The 23,252-nt window shown below is 42.0% G+C and overlaps 1 protein-coding gene across 1 annotated transcript in view; it reads right to left on the bottom strand.

Moving 5' to 3' along the window:
* The window catches only part of LOC115318820 (arylsulfatase B-like), a 77,462-nt gene extending 65,525 nt beyond the window's left edge, over positions 1–11,937 (bottom strand). Inside the window, exons 1-3 of the mRNA XM_040211272.1 lie at positions 11,851–11,937; positions 4,309–4,468; positions 1,813–1,925 (exon numbers count right to left, since the gene is read on the bottom strand). Coding sequence (XP_040067206.1) covers positions 1,813–1,925; positions 4,309–4,468; positions 11,851–11,937 — 360 coding nt within the window. The remainder of the gene's footprint in view (positions 1–1,812; positions 1,926–4,308; positions 4,469–11,850) is intronic.
* Between the last annotated feature and the right edge of the window lie 11,315 nt (positions 11,938–23,252).

Genomic DNA, 23,252 nt, shown 5'->3' with positions numbered 1-23,252 from the left:
TTCCTGATAACGTTAAACTAAGATCACAATAGATAACGCGATTACGTAAATGAACTGCATTTCAAAGAATAAGACGCACATACAGCAACCAAGAACATTTTGCTTATGCAAATTAATATCCAGACAACAAAATTAATATTTTTTATATCTTTTACTGATCAATACACCTCATAAAGCATAAAGTAGGAGACAACCACAAAGCAGATATATGTATATTTGAAGTGTCGCTTGCAAGCTGTTTTAAGAAAAACCTTTGCCACGTTAACAACCCCTTCGTCATTTGGAAGGTGTGCATAAACATTTAATAAGACACATTAAGCATTTTTCAGAAGATGCATTTTATAAATATCAAAGTATCAGACACTAATTTTAGAAAACAAACTTAACCACTCGCAACTCAACTGGCAAGCTTTCGAAAAAGAGCAATATATTGATGTTAGCATTAGCAGCTACGAGTTCCACTTATATGGGAATCGTAGCTTTAGTAATTCCTTTTAAAACGTCGGCTCAAAGTTTATTAAACAGTATATTCTCTATTTATTTTTCAGGAACATCAATAATTTATAACGAATGCCAAAACATTCTGTGTAATTTAGTGGAGACATTCTCATTCCTTATGTGATCAGATATTACTTGTCATCGAAATACTTTGTCTGAGGACACGCTATTAAAAACCAGGTCTAAGAATGCTGTACATATATATACTAAAAACAAGGTGAGTTTGTGCAGAGGTTTCACATATTACGCTTTCTGACCCCTCCGCAAAAGTAAATGAATAGTAGAAAACAATGTTCAGGCAGGATGTATGCAACGTGCACAGGTGTACTGCAACTTACGACTGGGAGGCAACAAGGCAACCCAATTTATCACTGTCGCAGTATCATAATTCCAGAACAAGGGAGAGGATACATGTCGAGATAATGAATCACGAAATTTATGAAGGTACTAGCAGTGTAGGGGTAATGCTGCTAAGACACCGTTTACTTAATGAACGAAAGGAATTCTATTCTTATAGTGCTAGCCATAGTAGACTAATGCATTCCCTACTGAAAAAAAATATATGCAGCCATACCACTGGTATCCAATAATACAGAAAATCAATGTAAAGGAATCCTAAACATTACGTAGTTTTATCAACGGACTTTGCAATTCTAAGTGGTTCAAAACCATCTCCCTTATTTTATACACGTAATACAAACACAGAACATTTAAATCATTATAAGAACACAGTTTATAAAATATCTCAAAACAGTTAGAGCGAACGTCAAGGACGAGTAGAAAACAAGAAAATTAGGTGACAATAATAAGTAGTCGCTCTTGTTCTGTCCGGTCATCCCCTTGTCCTTGTCTTTCGCGCTCTTTTTGGGCACAAAATGTTCTCCTCACTTGGAAAATATTAAAAACAAGAAAACAAAAATACAACTTAGGTTCTTTTTTACCAAGGAAGTATGGTGCACAACAATATCAAGACTCGCCAACCATCTAATTGACCTATGATTTCTTCACTGGGAAGACTGCCGATTATTTCATGTGCCTTTTCAATTAGTAAGGATATCGATCGCATGGGTACATAAGCTTTTTGTTTGTTTTTCAAAAACGTAAGTATCTCTTCAACAAAGATATTTCCGCGGATCGGAAGCAAAACTCAGAATAATCCTCGATAAACATCAAAGCGAGACATCGCACGACAGAGCCCGAGCATACGGTTTCTGTGGCAAATACAGGTATTGCGTATATTTCAAGCGTCCACAAGCCTCAATCAAAGCCAGGTCAGACATCTGATCGTGTACGCATATGATTCGTTGAAATCACCTTGCCGACCATATGCGTCTCGTAGCCCAGGTCCCTGAAGTATTGCGGCATAATCCGGAACCGCAGTGGCAGACCACCTGCCTCGGCGGGACTAAGCACGAAGTGTTCCTGGCCTGGAAAACAAACTGTCAATGGCGACAACATCCGCACCCAGGAAGCAAATAATTCACGACACAGTCTTTTTATGTGTTTGTTCTGACCTAAAACTTAAATTAAACAAATATCGACAGAAGCATCGAAAAAGCGAGATGCGAACGTCTTTTTTTTATGATACATTTATCTTTTTAAAACAAAATGGCATGGTTATGTCCTGTATAAAACACATCTTGAAAATAATATTATAATTGCACTTGAAAGTATCGGCCCTTCAGCCATCTTGTTGCCCAAAATCATTGTTGCCGGTAGTATGAAGCCATATCTGAAATCGTATTAAACGGATTTTCGTTCTACAGAAACAATCAAACAGTCCTCGATAGAACGAAGCAGAATTGTCTTAGTTCTGACACATTTCCTTAAAGATAAGGTAGGCGCGTTTCTGAATCGTAATTGTCGCCCATTGAGTAAGCTCTCCATTAGGCAACAGGATGGCAGCGCCCACAGGACGCTCGGTGATAGGGTGTGAGTACCCCGACGTAACTTATTTGGTAGCTTGAGATTTGACTACGATCATGTACAACGTTTTGTGCCGTTTCAAAATACGTAAGAGTGCCCGACACAGCTTCAATGAGCGCTACTTTGTGTTGGGAGCATGTATGAATAACGTTTACCTTAGGCGATTTCTTTCTCACCTGAGGCACTGGCAAATTTCTTGTAAATTTTTAGGACATAAAATGAACGAAAGTAATGATAACACACGCCGTACGGAAACATATCTGCTTCCTGGACCTTGCACAAACTATATCTTTCAGTCACTACATTATAATTTACCATGTTTATTGAACAAGTATATCAGAATCAACATAAACATATTCACGTTAAATAAAAAAAGACTTCCGCTTTTACTCTGCGTCGCTTCCTGTGGTGCGATTTTAAATTAAATTTTTTTGTTGTGACTCTTTTTTTATGTAACATGTGTTTTTGAGCGTCATAGCTGCTGCCTATGTAAATGGATCCCAGACTCAGTAAAGCTGTTTGTTAAGAGCTTTTTTGTCTGGCGATCCCTAAAATTTTCTGGAAAATAAAGATTTGATTTAATTTCATTTGATTTGACCCATGGCTGCGTTGTGAGACGCGACCGTCGGTTTTGCAGAAGACAAGGAGGCGCATCTGGCTCGGCTGTGAGGCGGCGTGCTGCGGCATGAGGAGCAAAAAATATAGCGCGGCGACTCGCCGCGTGAGCGCTGTCCTCCCTTCGTTTGTCTCCTGGTTCTTTCTATGCCCTCGGCAGACCAAAGAGGCCGACCAAAAACGTCATCACTTCTCTTTCGGTTTACGAGGAAGCCGTAGCTGCACGTTGTTGTCTGGTCAGAGGTACGCGGATGTGCCGGTGGCATATTGCTTATCGCTCAGCGAGCGCTGCAACGCGAGCAACGCGATCCTTCTTTGTGTCGCCTGCTTCCCAGACATTAGAAACATGTTTTAAAACTTCGCACGGGTTACAATACAAACGCGATTATACAGTACAAAGTGGCGACACAAACGGTTTAATAGTCAAGAAGCCTTCCAGTTTGTTTGATTTTAGTGTAAGATGTATATTTCGCAAAAGCGAATCGAGAAACGTGCTTCACCTGAAACTCGACGCCTGCAAAGTCCCTTTCCCGCTCGAATATTGGAAACAGCTCTGCTCAACTGAATGTCTCTCCGTGAACAGAGTTGGCGGCAAAATGGAAAGGACCGTAATACTCTCGCTCTACGAGCAGAGCCTATACAGTTACTCTTAAGGGAGTGGGGGGGGGGGGGGGGGGGGGGGGCGTAGCGACCACGCCGAGATGCGGTGCCAGGGAGGAACTTCCCCCATGTAAAGGCCGTAGAAAAGTGAGCCTTTTTACTCTAGACCGGCCGTAGTATAACAGATTCACAATCACGTCAAGGGACGTAAGTTGTTCCCATTCGAAGGGGTAAAATCACTTAAATTATATTTTCTCAAAAGCAGCAATACAGGCTGCAACTGAAAGATATCGCTTCTAATACTGCTGACAGTATACAACACTGCATTTTCTGGTATGACACAAAGGCGCTCTAAATGAATATTATTTATAGGTCAACTGTGACGTTAAGGCGTCAGCTCACGTTACAGTCTACGAGGCGTTATGTTGCGCAACACGACGCCAGGTGGCCTCATGTGGTAGCATGACGTCACGGTGTCCCGTGACGTTACGTCACAATGTACCGTCAAAACGTCAACCGACGTCACGGCATCACGTGGTTCACGTGATGTAAGGTGACGTGTCACCATGATTTCACGTTCCATCGAGGCTATCCATGGGCGCGCTCACGGGATTTTGGCATTACGAGAGCTAATCATTTAAAACCAATTGCCCGCAATCGAGAGTATACCAGTGTGGATGGGCAACATTCCCGACAGGAGCGCCACCCTCGATGGTGTGCAGAGTGGTTGAACGTAGTAGTTGTTGAGGATGATTCCGTCGGCAGCAAGAACATCCATGTTCGGGGTCGGTATCTGGGGAGATCCGTGAAAGCTGACGTCGTCCCATCCCTGGAAGAACGCCGAAGCACCCTCCGAAATTAGCAACTGGGCTGGAGATTCTGTAGTTCAGAACAAAAGTTCGGGGAAACTGTAACTACCGCCAAGTGGATTCCACGCGATTTTCATGCAAGAGTTGGGGCACCACCGCCATGGTCCTAGAGCAAAATTCGCGCGCGAATGAAATTCCGAAGAATACTCCGCGGTTCGCAAAACACCCGATGAAAATGTCAAGGCCGATAGACACATATGTGTATGAGCGCGGTGCATTCAGTTTCTGCAGGTGGCCGCAGAACGTTGCGGAGCGCGTTTGGACAAAACTTGTACACAGTTGCGTTCAAACGCAGTCGACCTCTGTCAAGAGCCAATAAACACGCGCTACCGTCGCTTGCGGCTCAACAATTGTAAGTAAAAACCACAGCTACATGGCGGCGCCCACCTGCAGCGTCGGCGTGGGCACTTTTTCGGGGAGGTCTCGCTTGCTGCGAGATAACCAGGAATAACCATTTTCCCTAAAACCCTCGCTCCACAAGAGGCAAAAGCAAGCTCCGTCTCCGAACGGAAAACCGGACGCACATCGCCGATGGGAGCAGGCGAGCAAGTAACCCTCCTTTTATATATTTTTTTCTCGGCTCGTGATCGGACTACAGAACACTCGGCAAGAGCAGCTGCACTGGATGTTGAGCACGTTTCTACTTACTTGCGGTGCTTTAAGGCCCATACGAACATTTGCATTTGAAAGCTTTTGAATGGGGATCGGAGACCCTGCGTCCAGGAGCGGTTGCTTGAGCTACGACGCCCACCGTCCCTCAACATCCTGTAGCGCGACGCAGATGAGTAGAGACTGGCTCAACTTTCCCAAGCGCCGCGTTACGGTAGACCAATCAGACGCCGAGAAAGGAAGGGAGGGCCACGTGATCACTCGCGCCGGTCGACGGGGAGTATCCGGTTCTTTGTTCGGTTACACCATGTGTTTCTCGTTTTGGGCAGCGGTGGGGACTGCGGGAGCAGGTTTTTCTAAAGCTGCGACGGTGCAAGCGGGGCAGTAGTAGCAAAACAGCGAGATCCTCCCAAAATCGGCCACTTCAACGCTATCACCGGGCGCCGCCATGTGGCCTATGATTTCTTTTACTATTGGTAAGCCTCTAGCGACGACAGAACGTTCTTATTGCCTCTTGACTGCAGCCGTCTGTGTGTCAACGCCACTGCATGTTCTAGCTTGGCGAAATGGCTCTTCAGAACGCTACACGCCTACATGTCGCAACTGTACCTACAGCGCTCGAACGAAAATGTCGGTATGTGCCGTCAGGCTTTGGCTATGCAGCGCTGTGGCATCAGCTCAGCAGCGGAGAGAAGGAGGGAACTATGCTCGGGCGGTAAAAATAATCTAGTATGGCAGTGGATCAGGTTGTTTTATATTGTAGTTTTTTGTCAATCGGTTTCATGACAAGCGTCGAAATCGTTATGGCCCATACGCAGAGTCGCGTATAAAGGCGCTTGAGTGCGGAACGTCGTCCTTGAGGTAGGAAGCGGTTGCTTGGATTCTTGTGTCCCCCTGAGGAAGGCGAGCCAACGAGACTTGTGGAATTAAAAGGAAGATCGTTGACGCCGTGCACCATTATGTCTGCCCGTTTTTCTTCTGAATATTTGTCTATCAATGATGTAATTAGTCTAAGTCGTTTTGTAACAGCTCTTGGAGCACGTAAAAGTGGATTTGAGAGGAGCAAAAGGTATTTTTTAAATCATTATCGCACACGTCGTTTTCATTCTTACAACTGCATATATTATGTTAAGATTAATGCGTCGGCCTGTCCAACTAAAAGTCAATGTCACATTTGCCTTTTCACAAACGGGCAACCCTTTGTAACAAACGTTAGCACAGCAGAAGCGATTCTCTTAAACAAAGAACTAGCGCTTAGTTGCGTGGGGAAGCACCAGCCATGGTGACACCAAGATGGCAGATGAATGACAGCACAAACGGCTACGAATTGATAGGTCTCTCTCATCGCTTCAGTGTCCTCTATTTCTGGCCCCAGTGACTCAACTGGGAGGCAGACAGATACGTCAAAAAAGAAAAACGCTTCAAGAATAAAGTGTGATTTTAAATCACAGTAACTCCTCCCTACTGCTTCCTTTCGTTTTGAAGCTTTTTTTTCTATTTTAAGCTTTACATTGCTATGAGTAAACACGTAGCTGTCATGCAATAGACCCGTCGTGGCCTTCGTATTACTGATGACGCACTCATTTTTCTTGATGAGCTCTGCATCGCGGCCATCTGTTTACAAGAGACTCATCTCACTGAAAACCAATATCAGATCTCACGTCGTCACCAAGTTTTAAGAGGGACGGCCTTCCCCCAATTCTTCCAGTGTTGTTGCAGTGGCAATGCAGAGTGGGCTTGTGTGTGCCCCAGTTTGTCTTCAAACACTACTTGAGGCAGTGGCAGTTCGTGTCCCTTTTAATCGTCTCATCACCATTGTTTTTTCTACCTTTTACATAATAATTCACTCAATTTCTATAAACTCCAATGACTTGTAGATAAGCTACCTAACCATTTTTAATCCTGGTGTTTTTAATCCCCCCCCCCCCCCCCCATTTTGTTGCGCAGTTCTCCTCAAGCTTCCCACGGTGGAGTTATTTAACGCCTTTTATTATCATCCCAACTCTGCCTTTTGAAAAAGAGAGTTAACTTGTTTTAACTCTATCTGCAACACGTTCAATTAAATAGATATTTCCGTATAATCACCATCTTTACTTTCATGCTTTTCGTGTAAAATTTTAAATATTCTTTTCGGAAGCAACTAGTTCCGCACCGACAGGACTTCATTTCGTTCAGAAGTTTTTTTTTGATTGATTCCTATTTACTAGTACATCTGCAGAATAGGCGACAATTTATGTTACAGAATGTTTATTTAATGCCGCTGTATGGTCTTTCCTAGAAACCTCTAGTAATACACGTAGGAGATGCAAACCCTGGTTGAACGGAGGGTACAGGTCAAGTCAAAAGAAACAGAATAGGTCTTGCGGAATTTTCCCCCGATATCCGGCTGCTCTTAATTAGATTGAATTTTAAAAAAAAGCAGGGCCAAGGCTGGGTGAAGTGAACAAGAAAACAGGACAAAAGGGCATTGTGGGTTAAATATACTTCATCCTTAAATTGCTCTGTTCCGTTCAAAGATGTGTGGGAGCGCCTACGGAAAATCCGAGGAGATTACTTATATTTTCCAGTTCCTCTTTTTTTCCCCTACTGTATCGCTTAATGACCAAGCAAATGTTCCTGAATAACATTAACTGCTCATCACGAGGCAATCAGTGCAAAGTTTAAGGAATTCCAGTATACTGCTGAAAAGCCGCCTATCTCCTTGTTAGGGTCCTTCACCTGTTTTATACAACAAACCACTCACCACGTGCGAACCCGAAGTGGCACTTTTTACAAAAAAGGAGGCCGCACCAGGCCAACAAAAACTTCATTACGAAAGCTTAGACACCTGCCCTGAGTCATTTCGCGATTTGTGATTTTTGTTAATCACTTGTAAAAACAAGCTGCCTTCCTTCATTGAAGAAAATGTGCTCACGTTTACTTCTCTTGAAACCTGGTAAAGTTTTCTCCATCCCCACAAGCTTCCTTCCCGTCAGACTAACTAGTTTCCTGGGGACCGACATATCAAAGGCTCATCAATCGGAATCTTCTGTATTACTTGGAGGCTGATAAACTTTTTTTTTATATTAACCAGTCTGGATTTCGAGAGGGACGAACAGACACAGATCATTTGGTTTGTTTTAAAAACCTTTGTTCGTGAGGCACTTGAACACCGGCAGCACTGTGTCTAGGTATATTTGGTGCGCGCAAAAACTTTATAATACATGCATGGAGGTATCGTGCCCTTTCGGGATCTGTACAACCGCGGCATGCGTGACCAATTGCTCTAATGCATACAAAAATTTTTAACTGAACGAACCTTTCCGGTTCGCTTAAGCGGCACACCGTCAGGTGTTTTTTCTCAACAAAATGGGGTCCCCCAAGGAGCAGTCCTGAGCGTTACTCTTCGCTGTTAAAACCAAGTCTTGCAAAGGTGATACCAAAATCGGTATTTTATTCCCTCTATGTAGACGACCTGGAGACCTTTCTCTTCATATAAACTCTCCAGTTGCGAGTGGCAACTACAACTTACTATCAACAGGATAAGCAAATGGGCAGATGAAAACTGTGCCCAGTTCATACACGAAAACAACTCTTCTGCTCTTTCTGATAGCGCCGAGGTTCGCCTTTGAACCTCATTTTGCATCTCAATAACGTATACACATCTGTTCAACAGAAACACAAATATCTCGCTGTAATTTTTAACAATAAATGATTAGGATAAAAAACTGCGCAAGTTGGTGAGAGTTCATGTTGAAAAAACAGCCCGACTGGGACAAGGACAAAAATGACGTAATGAAAACAAGCGAAGCGCTGACTAACAACTGATTTGTTATTAGAACACAAGGAAGAAAGAAAATAAAATAAAACATGGAGCCAAATTTTCGCGCGCTTGCTAGGCGCCTCGTGAAATATGTCACCGTCTTCTTTCATCTCAGGCAATCTCCTAAACATTAATACAGAAATATTATTTTCTTCCTTCCTTCCTCAGGTGCTCTTGTTATCCTCAATCCAGAAAGTTAATCTCGCTGGGGGTTAGTGTCAACGAAGTTTTCTCACACACGAGCTGTTGTTCTTCGTGATGTTGTAGGCTTCAATCATTGCTCGACAGGTTTGACGTGTCATTGATATAATACACTAGTTTAATTGATAGTTGTTGTCAGTCGTTAGTAGTTGGTAGTCAGCCCTTGTCTTGCGTTCTCTACGCCTGCTTGTCCTTTTCTCAGTCGCGCTGTTTTTTTTTTTTTTTAACTTTGACAATAAGTTTACTTGTGTGCCCAATTTGAAGGAGTTGAAACTCTTATGCTAAAGTTCTTCAAGTGTTGTCCTAGATTTCATGGGGGTCAAGCGGGTGATGTCTTTTACGATTATACAACTTCTTAGCTCGGCATTGCCTTGACTATGGTGCAGTCGTGTATGATTCAGCAATGAACATCTACTTTAAAAATGCAATAGATTCAGTTCACCACTTAAGGTACCAACTTGCCTCTGCTGCATTTTTCATACCGCCTGTTGAAAACTTACATGCCGATACGCATTATATGTATATTGAAAAACGCAAGCAGTACCTGAGTCTTTCTTATGCTTACAGGGCATATTCTAATCCACAAAACCCAGCTTGCAGTGCATTTATATCTGTCGTTTCTCTTGGCTTTTTTTTTTTAAACAAGTGGAGCATTGTACGGCCACTCAAGTTTTGCATTTATAGTTAGAGTGTTTCTCTTCGTGTCCCACTTCATACCGCTGCCGTGCTAAATTACAGGGGCAGAATAGCTCCTTCGGACGAAGTTCCAATTTTCTCCAAATAAACACTAACAAACTACAGTTAGAGGGCTGTATCCCCACAAGTTTTCCAGCAGGCGTTCCTTTCATTGTAGGCGACATATAAAGATTACAATGAATTTTATACCCATGGGTCGAAATCCTCGTCATTTGTTAGTTGGGCAGTATATACTGGTTCCTTCATAACGCTCTTCAACTTAACTGTGCAGCAATCATCTTTACCGCAAAGCTCTGTGACGTTATGCTAGCTTTTGACCACTTATTGGATAACAATATAATTGTTATCCAATATGTGGTCCAATAATTGAATTATTATGTTTGTAGTTTCTCAATGCGTGTTACTGGCCGTTTCTTGCCGTCCTACAAATAATATTTTAACCTAAATGTATGAAGTAAATTAAATGAAGACTTTGAACTCAGACATAGCCTAAAACTTTGTTGGTGGCTTACGAATCATGTTGAGATTAAAGGATATGCGAAAGCCAACATATTGGCTATATCTGCCAAGGATTTAATAGAAACTTGTGGCTTACCCCATTAAGTTTTGAAACCGTTTACGAAGAAATCACTCTTGATGTCATGGCAGTTACAGTGGAACAGCAAATGAGATAATAAACTTCCTGTCATTATGGCCATTTTGGTAAAGTGGGATAACTTGTTTCACAAGGAACGGCGTGTGGAGGTTCTGCTCTGCAGCCTGAGGACTGGCCACGCACGCTTGACGCAGTGGTACCTTCTTCGCAGCTAAAATGGAAAGCTCTTTAACCATTGTAGGAAAGGGCGTACAGTGTTGCGCATCTCCATGGCATTGCCCATTTCACCATCAATTCCGTAAGTCTGGCTTCCCTGAACGTTTTTTAGGTCATCTTCCTTTTCATTCAATGTTTTAGAGCGGAGCTGTGTGTGGCTAATTTCCCCAGGATCGTGTCCGCCAGCAAATAAATGTCGTCACAACACTCCGGACAGGCACCGTTATTTATGAACGACGGCAGCAACCAGACAACCGGCTTGCCAGTTGTCTGGTTGCCGCTTTTATTTACAGATGGCGGCAACCTTTCCACGCTGGCTTCCTTGCTGCCGGCCATCACTTCATTTCCACCATAGGACAGCTTCGCTGGTCTTCCTTTTTCACCAGAGTGGAAAGGCTGACTTTTTTTTTTTACATGGTGAATGCAATTCAGTTGCTTTTCACCGTGTTTTAGATCATTTTATAAAAAACTGGCTGTTTACACCAGGTGTAATTTTTGTCCTGTTGCCTCGAATTCTTTTGCTTAATGCATTTTAGACATTGAGTTGGCGCAATGTGAACTCCGTTTTCATTGCGCCAGTAAAAGCGCGATCATCACCTTTCCAAGACAATAGGCGGCGGCGATAGGGAGAGGGTCAAAGAGAAGGACCAAATAAACAAAAGGAATTCCGAAGAATCACCGCGCCAGTGTTCCTCGATATTAAGGGCGCTTTTGTCTCAGTAAGCCAGAAAGCTATCTACGACGGACTCTGCTATGCCGCGATAGGGGAGGGGGGGGGGGGGGCGTCTTTATGCATGAATTTTAAAATATCTAAAAACAAAACTGTACATATAGTGAAGGCAGATAATAAAACATCTGAGTATATTCTTTCTCGTGGCGTGCCACCGGGGTGTGCGCTTCATTTCGCCGCATCGGAAGTTACGCGAGGAATGCCGAAGAGGGAGAGAGCATCATCTCTCCAGGATCACGGGTATTTTTTGCTTTCGAACATCATTGTTTTTCGCCGTTAAGGAATGTTAACTGCTGCCGCTGTAAAACGATTTCAGTTTAATCAGCAGGCACTACACTTGAAGACGACAATTTGTCTCAGCGAGATAACAGCAGCGTGTAATTTGACAGCTCTTTCCAGTGATCACTTCCACCGCCATTTCCACTACTCTCAAACTGTACGTTCAGCGTAAACTAACTTTACAGCTAGGAGAAATCTTAGTCAACTAGCTCACCATGTCATCCGCAAGCATGAATATAATGTGTGGGCGTGACGTCGATGCTGATGATCCCAGCACAATGAAAGCCAGCAGAAAAATCATCGTAAGTCAACTGTTCTGAAAAAAAAAGGTAACGACCTTTACTTTTAAAGTGCTATAATGCATGAAATTCAGTATTTAAGAAGTAATTTTGTTAATTTGTTTAGAAAATTACTTACAGTTTTGTATAGTATAGGTCACGTGGCGCCAACTTAAAGGTATAAAACGTTAAGTTCAGATGATGTCAAGTCACGTAACATCAAATTTTCTGCTAAGTTTAGCGGGCAAGCTGAATTGTTTGATTAAATCACCTGACATCAATCTCCTTGCTAACTTTAGTGGGAAACGCACGAACGGAAAAACAGACGAACAAAATTTTGAGATTGGGTGGTGGGGGTTGAGAGCATTTCCTGGTTTAATAATAGAAAATCAAAATATAAAGAAGAAGACTTGATGCCCCAGGGGGCTTTATTAAGGACATTATTAAGTGCTCATTCGTCGAATTGGTGTTTTACTTTTCGCGGTAATAAGGTATCTTTGTTTTAAAGGTCTGGTCTCAGACAAATCGAGAAACAGCTCTTGGGGCACAATGTGTGTGTCTACTGAAACCCTGCCTTTTTAGGTGCTCTCGTTCATTGAAAAGTAAAAGTGATTTTCAATATTTGCAAGCTCTAAATCCTAATATGGTTGTGTGATCGTAACAGTATATAATAATCCTTACTCTACTGGCGAGTGTTACGGCACCGCAATAAGTGGAGCAGCCCATACCAGCAGGCGTGTGGTGCGGCTATTACGACACTCACATATATAGGACGAAACAACGGTAACAAGAACACCGATGTACATGTACACATTAACAACACTCTTGTCTCCCGTGCGAAACGGCGCCGTGTGGTTTGCAGACCGGTGGCGTCGCTGCGTTTCCATGGGAGCTAAGCCTTTTTCTTCCTTTACTTTTTCCTCAGGTAAGTTCGCTCTTCGCAAATTTTACAAAAAAAAAAAAATACACCATCTGTGAACAACGCTGCGCGAAGTTGCAGCGCCATAGCTTAAGAAACCGAATTTTCCGGTCGATTTAAAGAGCCTGGCGTCTCCTTGTTTCACCCTGTAGTGTTTTTGCCTGCCATCGCAGGTCGCGTGTGTGACACCTTCTGCTGGCGCTAGTGTTTTTTCTGCACCCGTTTAACGTTTGCCCCTCATTCAATAGGTATTATAAAGATACCTTGTCGTATTCAAATATGTTTAGGAATTTGATTGTTTTCTAAAAAACATGTCAAACTCGTCACTGCGGTCGCTTTTTGGTCAACTTTGACAGGTCATTACTTTGTCTGTACTTAAGGTAAATTTTTTTTGGCTCTACAGAAAGCCCAAAGCAAGCCAATTATAGATATAATAATACCATTATGATCTCTAGACTAGCCACTCCGCTACCTTCATGTAAACGTTGTAAGAAATAACAAATGTTGAAAGTTTAAAGGTCGATTTTCTCAAAAACTCCAGTTTTGTAGATTTTTATTTTTTTAATTCTTTTAGACATAGTAGTCGACTACAAGAAAAAACAGTCTAGAAAGGCAATATTTTGGTTGTATATATAAAAATAACAAAAATAACTTTTGTTATTTTTCACAACGCTTACGTGAAGGTAGCAGAGCGGCTACTCAGCAGATCATAATGATATTATTATATCTATACTAGGCATGCTTAGGGCTTTCTATAGGGCCAAATAAATAAATTGTACCTTAAGTACGGACAAAGTGATGACCTGTCTCGTTTGACCAGAAATCGACCTGAGTAACGAGTTTGACATTTTGTTTAAAAAACAATCAAACTACTAGAGATATTTGAATATGTGAAGGTATTTTTATAGTACTTATTAAACGAGGGGGAAAAGTTAAAAGGGTGTAGACAAAACACTAGCGCCACCAGAGGGTGTCAAACATGCGGCCTGCGACGACAGGCGAAAACACTAGTTTCTGCCACTGCGGCTTCTACGGCTCGTACCTCGAGAACTAAAAATCTGGGAAACATGCGGTTTGCGCCCTCCTTCATTTGAGAAATGCCCCCAAAACGTATATTTTTTTCGTGAAAAATAAAGATTAGACCCTTTTAGCCTGCCCGTTTTGAGATGAAAACACCCATAGGCTATAGACTACAAGACATTAAAATTGCATGAGTTGTGGGCTATAGACTATAGCCAGCAATTGTGATCAATCAAATCCGTAAAAAGTATACTTTGAAAGATAAAATACAGATTCCTAGTGGTGCTAGGTTCATGTCGAAAAATCTGTTCTTGTTATTGAGGCCGCCTGCAGAGCTTCAGGTACCACCTCTCATTTTGGCGATTTGTGAAGAGCAACAAGAAGCCTGACACAGCCATGCCGTCACCCCCTTTCGAAGGCGCTGATGTCACTGGCGACACTGCGATAGCCAACTGTTTAAATGAGCACTGTAAATCCGCTTTCAACGCCAAGATTCCGGCTGGGTATACACGTCCCGTTCAGTAAATCTAGGGTATAATCCAATGTCGTTGTCTATCAATCACTTAAAAGGTAATCGAAAAGCTGCTGCTTAGTTGTGACACGTCGAAAGCTAGCGGGCCTGCCAACATTGCTGTTGTGCTTAAAAGCTGCGCATCTAACCTGCCGTGCTTTCTACAAATTATTTTTACAAAACTCTTATGTGAACACAAGCTTCCAGATGATTTGAAATCTGCAAATGCCATGCTCAACCACAAAAGCAGTTGCAAAAATGCTGTTAGTAATTATCAGTCTATCCTATTGACGTTGATCATATGTAAAATTCTTCAGCATGTTGTATAAAGAAGCGTCATCGCACATTTAGACAAACATAACTATTTTACAATAGAGCAATATGGTTCCCGCTCCAGTGCATCGTGTACAAAGTTGTTAGTTGAATTTTATCATAACATCGCGCTTGTAATCGAGTCCGGAAAAGTGGTAGATTCTATTTTTTTTTTTATATGGCTGAGGCATTCGACGAAGTGGACCATTGTATGTTACTAAAAGTAAGCTAGAGTGTTTGGGTATAAATTTCGATGTTTAGTCTTTATTGGTAACTACTTGAGTGATAGAAAATAATGTGTACTTTTGAAGGGCTGTTCTTCCAATAACGTGACTGTGACATCTGGTGTTCCTCAAAGTTCGGTGTTGGGGCCTCTGCTCCTTCTGACACATGATAATGACATCTGCTCCAATATGTCTTCACGATCTGAGCTTTTTGCTAACGATTCCGTCATATACAGAACAATGGAGGATGACAAAGGTCATTTTGAACTTTAACTAGACTTCGACCGTGCGTCAAATTGGGACAGCAATTGGCGAATGGAGCTGAATGTAATAGTATGTAAAATAGTTAGATTTTCAAGAAAAAGGGAAGATAGAGAACGTATGGGCTATGCCCCATTGCCAATCAACTTGATAAAACAGATGCAATTCGTTATCTCGGTGTTATTTTTTCAAGCGAAGTCACTATGGAATAGTCATATTAATATTATAAGGAATAAGTAAAAAACATGTTAGGATTTTTATGTCGCAATTTCCGACATTGCCCAAAACAAAACAAAAATAAATAAAACTGAGGAAAGTTTATATAATTTTTCTTTTGTTCGTTCAGTTCTGGGGTATGCATGCATAGTTTGGGGGGGCCCCACAAACTAAAAGTCTGTCGGATGAATTATAACGAGTACAAAGACGGTGGGCCAGATTTATTTTGAATAATTATACGTCCAAAGCAAGCGCCGCGGCTATAAAGAACTGTTACACTGCCAACTGCACTCAAGCAGACGGATCATTTTAAGTTGAAAACTTTTTTTTATTGTCTCTTTAATTATAAAACTTGCACCAATAAAGGATATGGCATCCGATATTCTTTCTACGTGTTAGAAAGAGTTGACCATTAATAGAAAGTTGCAACTATTAACTATTGTCGTAGATCATTTTTTTTTATTGGAACAGCATTAGAATGGCGTATGCTTAATGAAAATGCGCTTCCCTCTGTATTTTCATCTGAAATGTATTTTGATAACCGTCCCCTCCAATAATGTTTCCGATGCGATGCAGGTAATCTCAATAAATACTAAATAAATAAATGTTGAAATAATGTAACAAACGAAGCCTCGTGAATTACAGACCAATTTAATTGTCATATTTCTATAGCTAACTCCAAGACATAGTTTACAAGCGTATCACTGAATATATCGAAGAAACTTCAAGCATTGGACTCCAGCAGCATGGTTTTCTTCGTCATTTTTAAACCACCGCGCAACTCCTGGAATTCAGCCACGACATTGCTTCATCTTTGAATAAGAAAGGTTGAGTTGATGATATATCATAGATTATTCGAAAGGATTCTATAAAGTTTCTCATGCAAAACAACTTTTAAAACTGAGTGTTATACATATAAATAAACGTTTAATGTACTGCATTACAGCTTATTTGAAAGACAGCTCACAATTGGATTCGATTGAGACTGCTTCTTCTTCAAAGGGCTTTGGTTGGATGCGGTGTACCGCAGAGGTCTGTGATAGGAAGACTTATTTTTTCTGTATATTAATGAGTAAAAACAGGCCGCTTTAAATTCGTTTTTATGCCGACGATTGCGGTCTGTACAATGATGTTATTTCTTTAAATTATCAGCACTTGCTTAAAGAATCCTTCGTGCACTTTTTTTAGCTGGAGCAAAAAAATAGCAGATGAAAATTAAAATTAATATAATAATTAATATCAAGGAAGAACGTGTGTGCCTATATGAAATAACTCAGCAAGCGTTATCTCATATAGCTACAGGCAATTAATCAAATGCACTCCGTCTCTCTATATTTAGTGGTTAAAAAATACTGGGCACATTCTTTTTATTACCGATGGAAGAAATAAAAAAATGTAAAAGATACTTGCAATGCAGCTCGGTTTTATATCATGCATTCGGTATGAGATAACCTCGTTTTCGACTCCTTAACTCTTCGTTGCACCCCGTGCCATCTTGTTGAATTATGGTGAAATTAATTCTCAGGGTACGTGTTGTTTTGCTTTAACAAAATTTCTGTACACACTGACGAATCAGCTCTATAGTTCATCTCACCCTGCGATGGACTAAAGGCAAAATCTACGAACCTCCAGATCCAATCACGAGCAACATAGAAATTACGTGGTATTTCGCTTCGACGCGCGTGTCGGTGCCCGCGTCTCCGATCACTGATGGGAATGGGAGGACAATGGTTCAAATCAAATATCAGTGAGTGACTCGTCAATTTTACATTGCAATAAAATCCACGATATACAGGCTCTTTGCAGTGCCGAAGCTATAGGAATGGTGCAGCGCTTTTTCATTCGGAGCATTATTCGTCCTCCCCTATTCCATGTTAGGCATGTCAGAGCTTAGCGTGAAGCATGATTGGACCTGGCGGCCCCTGGCTTTGGCCTTTAGTCCATCATAGGATGAGACAAAGTTTAGTAGTGCCCGATAAAGCATATCACGGCTGTTCAATAAAACCTTTAATATATACGGTAATAGATTGTATAATCTTAAAAGCCATACAACAAGCCAGATAACAGCAGTGATTGAACGCGCAATTTATAAAATATCCCACCGCATTGTTCTGTGAGATGGTCAGTTCAAACTTTGAAATAGTCTGTTTGGTGCATGATTAACCGATGTTCTAAAACGCGAAAAACGACCCGCGCGAGTGCAAAGCACAGGCAACGCCCTAGTCCGGGTTATTTGAGTCGCTTGTAAAATGTCTCACAAACTTAACGCCACCATTCGGTTACCCAGATAATAATCTATTACCGGCTACTCAAATTAAATTGGGCGTTACATCAGCTATACTTTTTCCTTAAGCTGGTTTGTGAGGGGCGCTCAAATTAACAGTGCGAAGTTCGACTGGCAGCAAAAGAATAAAACACATTGTTCCGTAAACAAAAAATCTTCCGCTGGGATTAAGTTTAGGAAGCACTGTACCTACATGTCTTTCTGCAGTTTTTATTACCTGGTTAGTAACGGCTTACCGTTCAGGTCCCTGAAACTCCAACGGGAGGCGTCGTCCAAGCTCTCGTCTGATCGTGCCGATTCGAGAGAGATGCACAGAATGAAACAGCTTAAAAAGACTTTTTCAGTAAAGATTTTTATTTGTATTTATTTCCACTCCTAGACAATTGCAGTGGAGCTTTTGAAATGGGTCACGCGCGAGGGTTATAAACGTCCGTATGACGTTCGCCGGCCTGAACGCGGACACAGCAGCTTTTTAGTATGACATGTGGGGTCAAGGCCCAAAGAGTCTGCTTTGTTCGTAGTTGTACGTAAATCCACTAAATCTCAGAGGAGGAGCCAATCTACCCGCCCTAGGCTCTATTGATTCTCAAGTCAGAGTTACGTAAGGCTTTCAAACTAAGCATTCCACAAAACGAATATTCTTGTACACTCGCAAGTGAAATATTATCGGCAGTAAAATGCGCACGCATAAAAAGAGTGCCTAGTTATTGTTAATAATAATAATAATATTATTATTATTAATATTAGCATTTACAAGCTATAAAGTTCGTGCATGTAAGAAACGGGCACGTCGAAGATTTTAGAGGCTTGTGAAACTTGACCTTACAACACACAATACATTAAAAAAAACATTTAGCTTTGTTGCTTAAGGTAGAAATCTATGCAATAAAAATATCACTCTAAGGAAAAGAGCAGAAAACTAGAAAACTAAAGTAGAAATAATCTTGAGAAAATTGTATAAAACAGTCGCTTCGGTGCCTTTAGCTTACTCTTGGATGTCAGTTCCTAAACAGAGTCAGGAAACTCGATAAAAATATCAGGTACGTAAAAAGAACGAGTATGTTTTACGCATTTAGTGTAAAAACAAGGTGTCTGAAAACGGGCAGATAAAGCTACTTGAGAGTCTGTCAATTATGATGTGTGGAGGAAAAACGTCGTAGAGCATGATGCAAGTCCTCGGACCCCTACAATAGTTCACGGCAAGCGTGAAGAAAAATACACGAAAAGAGAATACCAGATACGCTCCGAAACAAACGACGTTTTCAAAAAATAATCAGATCTGCGTAGAAAAAGGCACACCCTTAAAGAAAATCTCATACTCTACAAAATCATTTACAAACGTACACTCGTAAATTTTGAGAGGTTAGAACTTCGAGATGTATGCTTCATATAGAGATAATATTGAATTAAATCATAAGTGTGAAAGGTTGCATCATAGATATATTTTTGTTCAAGGAGTAACGCAGATATGTAGTGTTTCCACAGCGCCTGTCACTGGAAAGACAGGCAAGACTTCTCTTTCTTTTATCTTGAAACACAGCTTTGCCAGAAAAAAAACCTTGAAGGCCTTTGGCTATAGAAGAGAACATCGATCCTCAGGTGCCGTCCAGTGGCCGTCAATTTATTTCGGAGTCATTGTATGTAGACTTTGATTACGACTTTCAGGCCGTTGAGCACCCGAGACAACACCAGGTTACCCATTATTTTTTGTGCAGTTTTATCACCACTTTTGCGCCTTTTTTTGTTTTTCAGAGACATTATAAATGCAAATTACGAAGTTTTTTTTGGATGACACAAAGAGTACCTCATTTTGGACTGAGCTCAACAGTCTCCTGTTGCAGTAGTGATGTTGCCGTTTTTGTATTCTTTCGTTCCTGTGTCAGGAATTCTTTTACTATGTGAAGTAGGAGAAACGTGTTCATCACGCAGGCGATATCTACCCCGCGATTCGAGCCTACAGAGCGCAGATAGGGTGGGCTGGATGCGGAAGTCTGCTCCTTGCCTGGTCCAGCGTAGTAAGCTGGAAGTGATGGTGAGTATGTTTGCTTCACCGCATTGTCACAGAAACACCACCTGCGTGCGATCCGTACGGCAGCACCAATGCTATCATTCAGGTAAACGGCACCTTGATCTAGCCAATAAGGGAATATATTATCTAGGTTCGGGAAGAAAAAAAGGAGCTGAAATTGTTTTGATATCGGGTGAGCTACAGATCTGTTTAGTTTAAGGCACCCGTTTGTACCATCAGATCTTTTAGAGTCATGTAGTTCTTTCTTTTTTTTTTGTCGCCAGAACATGAGAGCATCTCAATGCATTGCATTAAGCACATCACATCGGAGCAGGCTCCAACGTTACATGATTCGACTTAGGAACCCTCGCCCACTATAACATCACACATGCGCCTAGCCTATATTTATTTCAGCACATAAACAGAAATATTTGACGGCTTCAGGACAAGTGCGGGGGGCGCTGGGACTGAGCCTGATGCAAATGTTAAAAACCTGCTCAACCATTCATACAGAACTGCGGTTCTGTCATCACAGCAGGCATCATACAGGACTGCGGTTCTGTCATCACAGCAGGCATCATACAGGACTGCGGTTCTGTCATCACAGCATAAGGGAGCACGTTACCGGCCTTTTTCACGTTATAGCAAGTTGAAGAGATTCAGTTTTTCCTTCTGCGTATTACGTTATTTTTGTTTTGCACCTTGCTTTAAAAACGAATATTGTGTTTGTGGTTGCTTTCGCTACCACTGCTGAGGGAGAGAAGAGCGTTAAGCAACAATTCAGTTGTTCTGGCTCCGTCTTCCTTCTCCAGTTCGGAGATACATAAAGCATTTGAAATCTCTGAAGCCACCCCAAGCTAAGTCTCAGATGGCACTGCATAAGTTACTACTCCACAATGTCAAATTATGCCACCGAATCTCACATTTTCTCTTTCACCGTTTACAAAGTCGGATTTGCTTGCCGTCGTTCAATACGAAAGTGAAATCAGAAAATTACGAAGGGCACTGTACGAGTGCGTATAGTTGTAAGAACTTCAACGTGCTTTACGTGATGAAGGACGTCTAAAAGGGGGAAATAATATTCCACGCATTCAGTCTCCGCCAGGGTGATCCCGGTCACCTAACCTTACGGGTTAATTTTTCTCTTCTCTCCACCAGAGGACTAAGTCTGCCTCCAAACCAAGAAAAGAAATACCCTCCGGTAGCTATCTTGACAACAGGCCAGTATTCTGCGAGCTTTATTATGAACTTTCGTTTAGTCAGAGGGCCCCGGTACATCCATGTTATCAGTCGTGATACTGAAATATTCTACGAAGGCTTCATACATATTTTAAGAGGACAGCATCATGTGACAGGTCGTTCCTCGGTCGAACTGCTCGATTCTCTCATTTATTTTGCGCGCCAAGGCTCTTATGAAAGCCTCAATCTGTTGTAGTAGCGGAAGATCGTTAGAATAAATAAAACAAAGCGCAATAGGTGGGAAATCGATTAGCAGCTGCAGGCAACTGAGTATTGCTGACCACCATCAAAGATGATTCCAGCACATGCGGCAGCGCGGCAAAAGGCAGCCGGTTCTTGGCAGAAATTTTGATCAGATTTGATGTTTGAGTCATCTTCTTTCGTCTTAGATCTCTGGATTAAATCGACGAAGGCATAGCACACCTATCCCTTTAGCCACCATGGCGCAGTATAATCTGTACGCAAGAGCGGCCTTGTTTTGTACTGCAGGGCTAAAATAGACGATACTGAGAAAAATGAGTAAATTGAGCATTGTATTACAATCTCAGAGAAATTGTTCCACTGTAATTTAGAACTAAAGTAGTATGTTTCATTTCTCGCTTCCTGTATTTTATTTAAAACCACATTTCTGAAGTATTACATACTCTGCCGTTGAAGCGCTGCTGCCAGCTTACAAATGGCACAACGGCTATAGTGACACATCAGGAATGCAGCGTGGCGCTATCTTAGAATGATGACGCCCCATGGATGTAGAGAAGGCTGTTTACAAGCCGTTATTTTAGGGAATTATTTTAGGCCCGTCACAACCAGTCCGTCGCCGACTAGAAAGGTTAAGGTTGTCAGAGAGGTTCCCTCGCGGGGAAGACTTATACGGAGGATAGCATGGAAACGTCGGAAGCAAAAGACCTTTCCAAAAAGAGCCCACCGGTCGCCGCCATTTTGCGACTGTCGCCACTTCTATTAGCCATAAATTTCTGCCACTTTGGGCATTTGAAACTCCGCCAGCGCGACACTTCAGCTTATCTGAAATTGGAGTTCGCAGGCGTCTCCTAAAGTGTTTACTTTATTCGCCTATTCAAGATGCTTGTACGTTTTGTATGATCTTCCTTACTGATATTGTAACATCGTATACAAACAAAGACGAAATAGAGGGGTGCACTCAAGATAAGCGTAGTCATGTGTGAACTCATCTACTTCGTTTTCGTTTTTTGTGCGCTGTGTCGATTATACTAAGTATGAATGAAGCAGCCCTTATTGCGACCCTAATTCAGTTATCGTTCTCCATGAGAATAAGGGAATAGCAGGCCTTGCAGTCTGGTCGAGCTTCGCAGGGAACGAACGAAAGAAGCGAACGTCGACTGGTGCGCGGCACATGCCATTCGACGTTCTTCGAGGATTATTTCGGCTGAGATAATCTTCAGAAAGCCTTAGCGGTCTTCGAGAAAAATGCTGATCGGAGCGGAATACGGGCCGGAACAGACTTCTCTATTTCTTTGCTTTAGTGCTGTGCAAAAAACAAGCTCTCCTAAAACAAGTTCGGAGCTCGTCCGCTTGCCGTAAAGTGAGTGTCAGCGACACTCTACATTGGATGCGATCTGTTATTTCAACTCTTCCTAAAAAAATCCTGTTTGCATAACGCAACACGTACGTACAATAGGTTCGATTGGTGAGACCTGTTCAATTTCTTGTAAGCAATGAGCACCCATACCTTTCGGCTAACTTGTGCGGTCATATATATTCAACAGTTATTACCTTTGTAGATTCACACGGCTGAGTGTATGGCGTCGTAAAAAATCGCCATAAAAGACACATTCCAGATGCATTTGATTTTCTTCTGTCGCGCACGGACTAACCAAAGATACATTTGATATGCTTCTTTTAGAGCGCAGCTCTTAGGCGCCCGTTTCTGAGCCTCGCGGCGTTGGCGTTGCCGTTGGTGAAACCATAACCGCCCCAAATTTAGCAGGAAAACTGACCGTCGTGAGACCTTACCACCAATTCAACTCCCCGCTAAATTTAGCGGGGATAACCAGTCTCTCCGCTAGATTTAGCGGACAAATTCAGCTTCTCCGCTAGATTTGGCGGGAGAATTGACGTCCCGTTACCTCAACACCAATTCAATTCTCCACTAAATTTAGCGAGGAACTGAACTGTGTTGAGGTCACGTGCCGTCAATATTGCTACCAAATCTAGCGGAGAAATTAAATTCGTTTATAGGTGACGTAACACCAAGTCATGTGGCGTCATTTTCTCCGCTAAAATTAGCAGGCAAACTGAATTGGAGGAGAAGGGGAAAGGACGGATGGAAGAGGAGTAGGACGGCAAGAGGAGGGGGGGAGGGTGG

Source organism: Ixodes scapularis, unplaced genomic scaffold, assembly GCF_016920785.2.
Source record: "Ixodes scapularis isolate PalLabHiFi unplaced genomic scaffold, ASM1692078v2 PGA_scaffold4__175_contigs__length_147842914, whole genome shotgun sequence".
Taxonomy (NCBI): domain Eukaryota; kingdom Metazoa; phylum Arthropoda; class Arachnida; order Ixodida; family Ixodidae; genus Ixodes; species Ixodes scapularis.
This window is presented reverse-complemented; position numbering and strand designations above follow the sequence as displayed.